The following is a 13,039-nucleotide window of genomic DNA, read 5'->3' on the forward strand; positions in this document are numbered from 1 at the left end:
GGCACAGGCACTCATCAAATACCGTAACACAGCCTTCAGGTGAGGGGACAAGTTACAATACAGCGCTGCCAAAGCCGACCTAAAGAGAGGCATTAAAAAGGCCAAGGGAGCATATACAAGGAAATTGAGGAGCACTTCAGAGAAAATAACCCAAAGTAGATGTGGCAGGGAATACGACACATGACCAATTACAATGACAATAATAAGGTATCTGTTAATGCAAATGCCTCACTAGCAGAGGAACTGAACCGTTTCTTTGCCTGTTTTGAGACTGACAAATCGGATTCAGTCTCAGCACATCCACCACCCTGCAGCAGTACACTGAAGCTTCAGGAACATGAAGTGAGACAGGTACTGTGGACTGTGAACACCAGGAAGGCTGCTGGCCCTGATGGAGTACCTGGGAAGGTGCTCAAAGCCTGTGCTGACCAGCTGACTGAGGTTTTCACTAAGATTTTCAATTGTTCCCTGCAACAACCCATCATCCCATCCTACTTGAAATCTGCCACCATTATCCATGTCCCTAAAAATCCAACCATTGACAGCCTGAATGATTATAGGCCTGTGATCATGAAGTGATTTGAAAAGTTGGTCGCCCACATCAGGGATACAATCCCTCCCTCAGTTGACCCACACCAGTTTCCTTATAGAGCAAACAGGTCCACTGAGGACGCCTTCGCCGTAGGTCTACACATAGCACTGAGCCAACTGGAGCACCATGGGAACTATGTGAGGATACTTTTCATTGACCATCGCTCAGCCTTCAACACTATAATACCGGACATTCTGGCTGACAAACTCTCCCACCTTGGACTATCCTCTTCCCTCTGCTGCTGGATTAAGAACTTCTTAACCAACCGTCCACAAAGTGTTAGACGTGGTCCCCACCTCTCTTCCTCCATTACCCTGAGCACTGGCTCCCCTCAAGGCTGTGAACTGAGTCCTCTTCTATACTCCCTGTACACATACGACTGTACACCGACCCACCACTCTAACTCTATCATCAAATTTGCCGATGACACCACTGTGTTGGTGCGGACTCATCTCAGGGGGATGAGTCTGCCTACAGAGGTGAGGTCAATAAACTGTCTTTGTGGTGTTTGGTGAACAATCTCACACTTAACACCACGAAAACTATAGAAATATTTCTGGACTTTCGCAAACGCAACACAGATCTGGCCCCACTCCTCATAAATGGAGTATGCATAGACAGGGTCCAGTCCTTCAAATTCCTGGGGGTCCACGTCACGGACAAGCTCTCCTTGTCTACCAACACCACGGCAGTGGTGAAGAAGGCCCAGACATGACTCCATTTCCTGAGGGTACTCAGGAGGAACAACTTGGACACTAAGCTTCTGGTAACCTTCTATAGAGCCACTGTGGACAGCATCCTGCCATACTGCATTACAGTGTTGTATGCTGGAAACACGACAGAAGACAGAAAGGCCATGCAGAGAGTGATCAACACCGCCCAGAAGATCATCGGCTCCTCTCTGCCCTCACTGGATGACATTGCCAGCCCTCGCTACCTCAGCAGAGCCGGGAACATTGTTAGGGACCCATACCACTCTGGTCACAACCTGTTCCAGCTGCTGCCCTCTGGCAGATGCTACAGGTCTCACAAAGCACGGACAAATAGACTTGGGGACAGTTTTTTTCCCACAGCCATCAGGACTCTGAACTTGCGTTAGCACGACACACAATCACTTCTTTGCAATAACTTTGGGGTGTGCAATAACAATGTGCAATATCTTAGATTGTGCAATATTTTAGAATTTACCTTGTGACTTTTTATATTTCTATATTACTTATGTTTTTTTTACTGGGAAAACGCACTTTGTGGAGTAGCACCACCAATTTTGTTATACGCAGCTGTGTATAATGACAATAAAGGCTTTTGATTTATTTTATTTTTTATGTATGGTCTACATCAGGGGTCACCAAACTACGGCCCGCGGGCCGGATATGGCACATCAGCACATTTGGCCCGGCCCTCTGAATAATACCAGAGATGCTATCGGATTTATTTCCTATTTGGCCTCCAGAAAAAAAATCCTAGGCCCCGCCCTGTCAAAGAGAGAACAGAATAATGGCGAAAAAGTTAGGTAAGAGAAAAATTGATTCAGAATGCAGGGTATTTAACCTGGAGTGGACAAACGATTTTTTTTTTGTTCAATACAAAGAAAAGGCTGTTTGTCTCATCTGTCAAGAGACGGTGGCGGTATTCAAAGAATAAAATCTTCGCCGACACTATGAATCCCGTCACAAAGACAAGTACGATGGCTTGCAAGGCCAAATACGAGCAGACAAACTCTCAAAGCTAAAAAGTGGACTATCTCAGCAGAATACATTTGTACGCCAAGCTCAGCTGACCCAAGCATCCGTTCGGGCTAGCTTTCGGGTTGCTAAACTGATAGCAAGCAGCGGTAAGCCTTTCACTGACGGAGAGTTTGTTAAGAAATGTATGGATGCTGTCGCGGGGGAGGTCTGTCCCGAGAAGAAAGATGCATTTAATGCCGTAAGTCTATCGGCGAGTACAATGACCAGACGTGTTGAAGAAATCGGGAGTAATGTATATGCCCAGCTGCAGCAGAAGACGAAAGAATTTGACTTTTTTTCATTAGCACTGGATGAAAGCACGGACATGCAAGACATAGCGTAACTGCTCATTTTTATTCGTGGAGTTAGCGCAAACTTTGAGATATGCAAGGATCTGGCAGCCCTCCAAAGTCTCAAAGGGACTACAATGGGAGAGGATATTTTTGACAAAGTGTGCCAAACCATGGAGAAGTTGGACCTGGACTGGTCAAAGCTAGCTAGCATCATGACTGACTGGGCTCCTAGCATGGTGGGCGAAACTTGCGGTCTAATGGAACGCATGAACCGGGAGTTGGAAAAAAGGGGTCTCACCGCCCCGCTACAAGTCCACTGCCTAATTCACCAGCAAGCACTGTGCTGCAAAGTGTTGACGTGAGAGAGATTCTGCTCTGACAGTTGAGCTGAACTTTTATCTATTAAGATTGTGCATGGCACAACAGTAAGTTAATGTTCCATGGCTTTTTTTCTATGAAGAACCCAGAGAGAGTTATTTAGTTATTATTTATTTCATAAATAGTGTTATCTATTTCCTGTTTTTTTCTGTGAAGAACTCAGAGAGGGTTATTTAGTTATTATTTATGGCATTAATAGTGTTATTATTTGTTTCCTGACCTTTTTTTTCTGTAAAGAACCTGAAAAAGATTATTTGGTTATGTGTGGCTTTCTGGAAAACAATAATTTTTTTTAAGCTCCCCTACGATCGTCACACTTTTTCTGTTACAAACTGACACCGGCCCCCCATTAGAGAAGGGGAAAGTTATGTGGCCCTCACAGGAAAAAGTTTGGGGACCCCTGGTCTACATTATCCGCAATATCCGAGGGATTACTGTATTCGCATGACATGGAAAAACATTTATATTCGTTCTAATTCACAATCTATTAACAGAGTAACAAATAACTAGTGGTTATGATGTTTAATAGTACTAAAATTAGACCGATTTCGCGGAGGGAGAGAGGGACAGAGACAGAGGCTTTTTGCACAGCAACACGCTTCTAACATAACATAAACAAATTTGAATGAACTTGGATTACAATAAAGATACACTTAAAATAAGTTTAATCCAACCTTACACTAAACTTGATTCTAATTTTGTTTTAAATGTTTATACCTTTCTTTTCCCGGATTGGCTCTATTTGCCCCGCCTCCACCCTGACTTTCAGCTGCAGTTTTTAAAAGGAACCTATCAAGGGTTGTATACTTTAGTCTTCCCTTCAAAATATTCCGAAAATGATGCATACAATTGTCTTCACAATAGGATAACGCAAGACCACTAGCCAACGGGAAGTAGTATACTCCTCTCGTATTGGCGAGCAAGCTCCGCCACGCGTACACCATTCTGCACTGACTAACGAGGAAAAAAAACACTGAAAAAAATGCAACGCTCCGCCGAGTGATAGTAGAGACATTTACACAGGGGAGTTGCGCTCTTGCGTCGGCTGTATGCTCGTATCTCAAGGTAAATATTTGCTCGAAATTTTACCCGTATCTCAAATTGCTAGTATTTTGAACAAACTACCCATTCTAAAACAATATTGATAAATATTTGTATCCCCGAAAGCTAGTTTTATCATTAAATATGAAATAGGTGAAAAGCCCAATGTAAGTTTTGCTCACTCCTTCTAAGAGACCCTTGAAATCAGCAAATTGGTCAAAAATGGCTATCTTGCTCTGTTCCCAATTTTGAATCCAAACTAACCGATCTTTCACCAAGCAGATTTTCTATCACCTTGAAAGATATTCTTGTGTAGAATCAAAAAAATGCGAAAGTAACTCCAGAAACCTTCATTTCCTGCAGACCATGTTTTGCTCTTAATCTGAAATGTTCAACGGAAGCATGCTCTTAGTCGCTAACTGTGAGCTTCAGACTTGCTGCAAAACGCAGGATTTCTCATGTATGATGACAATAAAGGCTTTTGATTTGATTTTTATTTGACAAATGATAGGTTTATTAATAGGTATACTTTAATAAAAACAGTGAGACATCGTTGACATACTCTAGCTACGGAACTTGCAAGGAGAATCCACCCTGACTTCGTCCTCGTCCCAGATGATTCTGAAGAAACGGCATCCTCCTCTGTCCATTTAGTGGTGCATAATCAAAACATCTAAAGTAATCTGATTCAAACAATTGCATAAGATAACGGAATAACACCATTAAGGTCAAAAAACAACTGCCACAACAATTTCATATCAGGTCGGAAACCAAAAACACCTGCGTAAGAATTTGCACAAGTAAGCATACAAGGTGACCGGAGCCGATCGGAAACCAAAATAACTGCGTAAGAATTTGCACAAATAAGCCATATATGGTAAAACCCGAGCGACAGTGTTTTTAAACAATATGCGAGTATATTGGGAAGTTGATTCGATTATCGCCATCTGCCGGAATCCAAGTCAAAGCAATTTAAGAGTCCTTCGTAGATCTTCATCGCGAACTCGGATCAACAGTCCTTGGCCTGGAACGTGGTGTCCTGTCCGAGTCAATAGTCCTGAAAACAATTAAATGTCCTCGAAGTGGCTCCGTCCTTTTGCTCGGTCCCAAATTAGATGAAGCTACTATACATATTAATGATTTAAAATACACATATAATAATATCCGCAAATAACTCCAACAACAATTAAAACCGTATTATTCACCATAACACACTTTTCTCCCTTTACAAACAACATGTTCATTTCAAATATAATGTATTATTTGTTTTAAATGGGCCTTGATGAATTTGAGTGTGTTTTAAGAGAGAATAAAAATAAGAGAAACATGAAACGATGCAAAAATCCACAGTATATACAAAATATGATAAGAAGCAAAGAGCTGCATTCATTTTGTCTGGGAGCCAGAAGCAGCTTAAGAGCCTCGTATTGCCATATGGCATACACACACTCCTGATCAAAATCTGCCCATTTAGAATTTGCCAGGGAGCATCAAACATGGGACATTGAAAGGACTTACATCTTCCATACTTCCCATCCTCGAAAGGGATGCGGGGGTTGCTAGAGCCTAACCCAGCTGGGTGAGAGGCAGACTACACCCTAGACTGGTCACCAGTCAGTTGTAAGGCATACAGAGACAAACGATCATCCGCACTCCCAATCATACCGCCAACCGCGGGAACCGGGCCCGCGCCTGCCTGGAAGTCCGAAGTCAGGTGAGTGAACCTCTACACCACTAGTCAGCACATATGTGTACGTGTACGTGTGATAGGTTCACCAATAGGCATTCCCAAATGCACTCACAAATAAAACAGACATCTGACTCACAACCGGGATCTTGGAAGAGAGAATTGATCCTGACGTCTCTGTCCCAGATCATTCTCCCAAATCGACGCCTCTCTTGCTTATTTATTACATAATATTTTACAACAGGCACCACAGAAGTCAAAACAATTAAGAGTCATCCGGATCCGAGGGAGCGGTATCATCACCTGGTGCGAAGTCAAAACAATTGAGAGTCCTCCGGATCTTCGATGTGAACGACCGTGTGAGAGGTCGATGGTCCTCAAAAACATTTTCTTCATTGCCAGCAAATATATACTAATGTAAGATTATTAATCTAAGTAAAGCAAAGCGTTCTTCATTGCAAGCAAATAATGTAATGTAAGACAAATTATCCTAAGTAAAGCAAAGCGTTCTTCATTGCAAGCAAATATATAATAATGTAAAACTAATCACCCTAACATTCCCCCTGTTATTATATATTTGTACGTAATCCCATAATCTTTTTTTATTTATGACAAATACAAATACACTTGGGGGAAGTCCTTTGTCTCGATCTTTACCCATAAATCACCTTACTTGCATATCTGGCCTGGAAAAGGAAGAACAAAATCATTCTCGTTCACTCCTGGATATCAATGTTATCACCAGTAGGCTGTCTAATAAGCAGATACAATCCTTGCAATTTGGAATTTGTTAGAGCAATTGCACCAACCATAAGTCGGTCTAGCAAAGAGCGTAAGCAGGGGATAAGACAATACCCACACATTGTCAAAGTATTAGCCAAAACAGCCATTGATATCAACTCGGTGGCTGCCAGCTGTTCCTTCATTGCAAATCCAATTTCCTATTTTGGACATTGTAATGGATTGTTCACCCTAGTCATATTTTTATTTGGCGTAACCCAAAGAAAAATAGACTCCGTATGTACGTGTGCGTATGTATATGCATATGCGTATGTGTATGCATATGCATATATACATGTATATACATACAAATGTATATACAGTTGTGGTCAAAAGTTTACATACACTTGTGAAGAACATAATGTTATGGCTCTCTTGAGTTTCCAGTTATTTCTACAACTCTGATTTTTCTGTGATAGAGTGATTGGAACAGATACTTCTTTGTCACAAAAAAAATCATGAAGTTTTGTTCTTTTATGACTTTATTATGGGTTAACAGAAAAAGTTATCAATTCTTTCCACGCTCACGCACTCGTAACGGAACAAACAAATTTAAATTAACTTGGATTAACATGTACAGACACACTCAAACATACGTTTAATGCAGTGGTCTCAAACCGGTCCTCAAAGGGCCGCAGTGGGTGCAGGTTTTCATTCCAACTCAACAAGAGGATACCTTTTGCAAGTGTAATCAGTTAATCAGTTGATTGCAGCCAGGTGCTACTTATTTTAGAAGACACCTGATTGGTTAAAATGTCGGCACTGGATCGGTTGGAACAAAAACCAGGACCCACTGCGGCCCTCGGTGAAATCGGTTTGAGACACCTGGTTTAATGTAACATTACACAAAACTGAATTCTAATTTTGTTTTATTTGTTTTTACCTTCGTTTTCCGGGTTAGCTGTTTGCCGCGCCTCCACCCTCAAGTTCGCTATCGATGGGCCTTTTGCTGTTGTATTGCCTTCAAAATATTCCGAAAATGATGCACACAAATGTCCTCACAATAGGATAACGCACGACCACTTGCCTACGAGAAGTAGTCTTGAATGAGCGATCGCCGGAGCTAACAGGCTAAGGAAGGAATAACAGGAAATGCAACAGCTCAGCCTACCCACGTATTGATTGTGGGTAGTGAAGTTTTATTCTGAGAAAGTGTGCCATTGGCTATCGGTGTTGTGTGCACGAGTATACTTCATTACCCAGAAAGCCCTCTTTTTGCCCGCGCATGCGCGTTGTGCGTTTTCCAGTCCATGTGTAGGAGAAACTCGTGTGAAGAAATCGTTCAGTGCTTGTAGATATCTGTTATACACAAAAGAGATGCGGCGACAAAAGACAGTGCGCTACAATGATAAACAGCCTCTCATGTCATGGCCACCTGGCTTCCTCGCATCTTGAAATTTTTCTCGTAGCTAGAGCGAATTATTTGCTTGAAATTTTCCTCGTACCTCGAGCATCTCGTAGGTAGAGCTGCTCGTATGTAGAGGTACCACTGTATATTTTTATTTTTTTGACATTCCCTCTAGTGAAGCACCATCTATCTAGTTGATGCATAACGTAACCCCAGGCTCTACTGTAGACCTGTCTAATTATATATGGATTTTTTAAAATGTGCCAATTATTGAGGGTGTGCCTTATAATGCGGTGCTCCTTATAGTGCGGAAAATACGGTAGTTTAAATTACTTTCTTCAACGGCTGTCCTTATCCCATCCTGTAGGGCATCACTGTGGAGTTCCTGTGTGGTATTGCCCCTTCTGGCTCTCACCTGGATGTCAGCTGTACTTGCCATCACTGAGCGGCGCTCTGCACTTTTCCAGATTATTTTTGCCGTTTTTGATTCCATGGAAGGCTTTGTAATTATCATGGTGCATTGCATCCTACGAAGAGAGGTACCTTGTCATAACTATTGGCACAAAGGTGCTTTGGATGTGTTGAACATCATGTATACAACACATTTAGACTATAGCCAGTCACTGAATTGTGTTAAACAGGTTCAGGAGGCAGTAAAGTGTCGTGTGGTAGATCGCCAGGAAGATAGTAATGGGGATTCAGGTGGATCTTTCCAGAATGGCCATGCTCAGCTTATGGTATGTATGTATGTAGATCTAGTTTTTATTCTACCATATTCTAGCATTTAAATCAATATTATATACGAACAATATTTTTAGAATTATATAACACCAGTTTATACAATGCAGCATCAATTAACTATTTATTTTCATAATTGATTATAAAGCGCAGTAAAATGCGTGATGGTGGCAGTATCATTCTGTAAATGTTTTTCATCATCTGGAAGGGTGGCAATAGTTATAGTAGAGAGTGTTACGAAGAATTCCAAACACCACTTACTGTTTGGTGGCTAACTTTCGGCCTTCTATTAAAAAGCAAAAAAAAAGTCAGTTTGCCTAAACAGCTTAACCTGGCATTAATTCAAGCCACTTTAAATGTTAGCAGGAGTGCACTGACACTTTGAATGTGACTGCAAAATTCATTCATATAAAAGGGTGGGCACACTTGTGTAGCTACATCCTCAGAGTTGTCAATTTATGCTCCTTTCTTACAATCTTTTTTTTTAATAGATCAAATTTAGAGTGATTTTTTATTATTATTGCTGTTCTATTTTTTGGGGATACCACAAGAAATGTGAACAGGGATGTCTACACTATTATATTATTTCCTTTTTATATGCAATGTTATCGGCATAATATATGATTATTTGGAATGAAAAAAAATCATTTTCAATTTTCTCACCAGACTGACTTCGAGAAAGATGTTGATATGGCTTGCAGATCAGGTAATTGTATTTACATTTGTTCAATTGTTGCATTTTTCAATGCCTGACATTTTTTTCCTGAACAAAATAACACTCAACTCACGCAAAAATCTAAAAATATAAGCCTTCAAATGCTGGTTGTGGCCCGCACTTACCCATACTCTTATTTCCTGCACCACCCAGATGATATAGGTTTTATACCACCAGATGTTCACTGACCCTTTAGTCCATGACAATCTAGTAACTTGGGGGTGACAGGAAAATCGCAAAGTACATACAGTATACAGTAAATGCTGAACATGTGTCATTTTGCTCAGAGCATTCAATCATGCATGCAGGTTGTTGTAATTTTTTGGGGGAAATGTGACATATTCGGTAACATTTGAAAACTTCAGTGTTGAATAGAGGTTTTAATATGCTATATAAGATCTATAGTCGTACCTCTACTTACGGAATTAATTGGGTCCAATACCTTTTTCGGAACTTGAAATTTTTTTAAGTAGGGGTGTACTTTATATGTAAACCTCTAATTCGTTCCACGGTCCTCACACCACTACCAACTAAACCCTTTAAAATTGGTCAGTGTCCCAATTCTTTATGAAAGATGCAAGGAAACACACAAAAATGAGAGAAAATTAGGAGGAAATGATTTATTAATGTCTTAAAATAAATGAAGCATATGACTCTGTCGCCTGGGCAGCTGAAATATATAGATGTAATACCCATGTTTGTCCACCCTGATGGCGGCAACAGCCCGTTCTACCAGGGTCGAAGGCCATTCACTTTCTTTTTTTGTGTCAAGCTGTAGCAAAGGTTTTACAGCCATAAAATACTTATTGAGGTTTGGATTGATTCACACGTAGCACTACCTAGGTGTGTTAACTTTTCGTTGTGGCGCTCCGTTTCACTGCGCACTTGCTCGCTGAACTGTAACTCCACTCGGGTTTCCCCAAAAGTTTTAGAGAGCACCGTTGCTTGTAAGTGCTTTGGTGTCTCGTTACTGCTTTGGTTAAACAAGTCAAATTTGCAAATCCAGTGTTGCTCCAAACACCATGTAGATCGGTGGCAAATAACAGGCACTCCCAGCAATACAATTTGCAGTGTTGCTCGGAGCCCATGAGCCAGGGGTAGCACTCGTAGTTAGCGAACTGAAAGTGGCCGACAAACCCTTTTCCCGGTTGTAACAGGCTTGCTAGCTTCGGAGTTGACCGCCCTTTCTTAATGACGTCTGTTTTTTCTGTAAAAGCCCGTCTCGAAAATGGCTTTGTCAGCAAATCTTCAACCAAATCCATTTGTTTTCCTCCGTCGGCCATTGCGGGTGGAGTTTGCGAGCTCTGGCCCACTCACTCTGGCTTTGGCCCACCTACTCTATCACTAGCCAATTATAGGTTGTGTAAGCAATGGCGTATCCCTACGCCTGCGTGAAGGTCTTGGTGTTGCCAACTCGAAATCTGATTGGTTAAAGCAACAGTTTTATCGACACTTGTTGTTTGCAGCAGAGACTGCAGAACATATTGTGAAGGCCTTAAGGCAGATTTCTGACCCTGGCAACAAATAATGGCTGAAATGTGATTGGTTAAATGCTTCAATATGAAAACACACATCTGGAAGCAGTGCAGCCAGGGGGAAAGCAATGAAAGGAAGCTGACAGACAATTTGGAATTATTTAATAAGTATTCATGGAGAATATATAATTAACATCAGTCTGTGATTCAGATATTTCTTAGGCCAACAGAGAAGGCCTTGAGGGCACACCACTGTTTGTTTGCATGTTTTCTCGCAGGTTTCAACTGTGGAAATGTAAGGCTTTTAATGCATTTTTAAGAAAACTTAAAATAGTATTTAATTCCAGAAATTTGGAAATTTCCAGGAAAAAATGCCTTAAATATCTGAACATCTTACAGACATTATACAATAGTTAATAAAGTTGTTGGGCTTCAGCCTTTTTCTGTCAAGAAAAATGATTTATTTGACATTACCCTAGAACAGGGGTAGGGAACCTATGCCTCGGGAGCCATATGTGGCCCTTTTGATGGGTCCATATGGCTCGCCGCTAACCTGTAAGCTAAAAATATGGAAACCGTCAGTGAGTTTATTCATGAACCCACTAATAAGAGACTTTTTCTACTTTAAGTGGTGAAATGAATTTGAAAAATGCACACTTTCATATGTTTACTTTTAAATTCTGAATATGGCTTTCAAGAAATAATATTTGAAAGTATGACTTTTTCATGGCTCTATCTGTCAAAAAAGTCCCCGACCCGTGCCCTAGAATGTGACCTACAAAACCGGTTTAATGTCAGGGAAATTTGTTTAGGAGTTATGCACATATCGTTATCATTTATCATACATTTGCTACAGTGGGGCAAATAAGTATTTAGTCAACCACCAATTGTGCAAGTTATCCTACTTGAAAAGATTAGAGAGGCCTGTAATTGTCAACATGGGTAAACCTCAACCATGAGAGACAGAATGTGAAAAAAACAGAAAATCACATTGCTTGATTTTTAAATAATTTATTTGCAAATCATGGTGGAAAATAAGTATTCGGTCTCTCGGTATTCGTTTCATGTAACTCTTCACAAGCTTTTCACACACACTTGCTGGTATTTTGGCCCATTCCTCCGTTTTTTTCCAAGATGGCGCCGTCAGGCGGCAGCCAGTGGTAATAGCTCTGTCCACTTTTATTTGTTTTTCGTGTTCTACAGCCTTTCTATCTTTCCGTGTTCTAAAGCCTTTCTATCTTTTTTATTACATTTTAATATTTCGTAATATATTCCTTTTTACTTTACTTTGTACTTTATACTTTAATGTTTTTACAACTTTCTTTGTTCTGTTAGCCTGGCTTCTTTCTGCTACTTCTTTTTTGGAACCATTCAGCCATCCCTTTGCTGTCATACACATGGGATTAGCTGTGAACATTACGCAGCAGAGGGAGCAACATACCAATGCCGCTGGAAATCCGGAGCTGGACAAAAGTGCCGGGAGAAGAAGCGACGCTTCAGACCAACCATACCATCTGTTATTATGGGGAAAGTGAGATCTCTCCCCGATAAGATGGAAGAGCTGTCGACGCTTACGAGGCCGGAAACGGAGTCGAGGAGTTGTACTCTGCTACTGTTGATTCTTCAGCTCCAGACTACTGACGGACTGTGCGGATAAGCTTGGAAGAGTGACTGCATATTTTCAACCTCAGTCACAGTCTGCAGAAGTTCCCCATCTTGTGGAAGACTTCCTGTGTGTGGTTCCAGTTTTATCCAACTCTACAACGTCTTTTGCTACTGCAACCAAGATGGCGCCGCTCAAGTGACTGCTTTCCTGTCTTTTTTATTGCATTTTGGTATTTCTTAATGATTTCCCAAATCATTTCCTTTGATTTGTACTTTGTGCTTTTTGCTTTGTGCTTTTTGCTTTGTTTTTCTGCGACAACAAGGACTTTTAACTCCCTGGTTAGGCCACTCCAGGACCTTGAAATGCTTCTTACGAAACCACTCCTTTGTTACCCTGGTTGTGAGTTTGTGATCATTGTCATGCTAAAAGACCCAGCCACTTCTCATCTTCAATGTCCTTGCTGATGGAAGGAGATTTTCACTCAAAATCTCTTGATAAATGGCCCATTCATTCTTTCCTTCACACAGATCAGTCGTCCTGGTCCCTTTGCAGAAACAGCCACAAAGCATGATGTTTCCTGTGGGATAGACTGGCCAAACTGGATTTACAATTGTTTGTTAAGGTCGTAAAATGTAAGATAGACTGGCCAAACTGGCTTT

General features: G+C 41.1%; 1 protein-coding gene across 6 annotated transcripts in view; it reads left to right on the forward strand.

The window, feature by feature from the left end:
* Positions 1-13,039, forward strand: part of LOC144073050 (adhesion G protein-coupled receptor B1-like) — a 200,845-nt gene that overhangs the window by 159,138 nt on the left and 28,668 nt on the right. For 5 of the 6 annotated variants that reach the window (XM_077598564.1, XM_077598567.1, XM_077598568.1 and 2 more), the window contains 3 exons: positions 8,214-8,385; positions 8,488-8,583; positions 9,251-9,290. In XM_077598564.1, the coding sequence (XP_077454690.1) occupies positions 8,214-8,385; positions 8,488-8,583; positions 9,251-9,290 (308 nt within the window). Of the gene's footprint in view, positions 1-8,213; positions 8,386-8,487; positions 8,584-9,250; positions 9,291-12,109; positions 12,464-13,039 lie in introns of those variants that run through there. The other variant, XM_077598569.1, reaches the window with a different exon arrangement.

Source organism: Stigmatopora argus, chromosome 4, assembly GCF_051989625.1.
Source record: "Stigmatopora argus isolate UIUO_Sarg chromosome 4, RoL_Sarg_1.0, whole genome shotgun sequence".
Classification (NCBI taxonomy): Eukaryota; Metazoa; Chordata; class Actinopteri; order Syngnathiformes; family Syngnathidae; genus Stigmatopora; species Stigmatopora argus.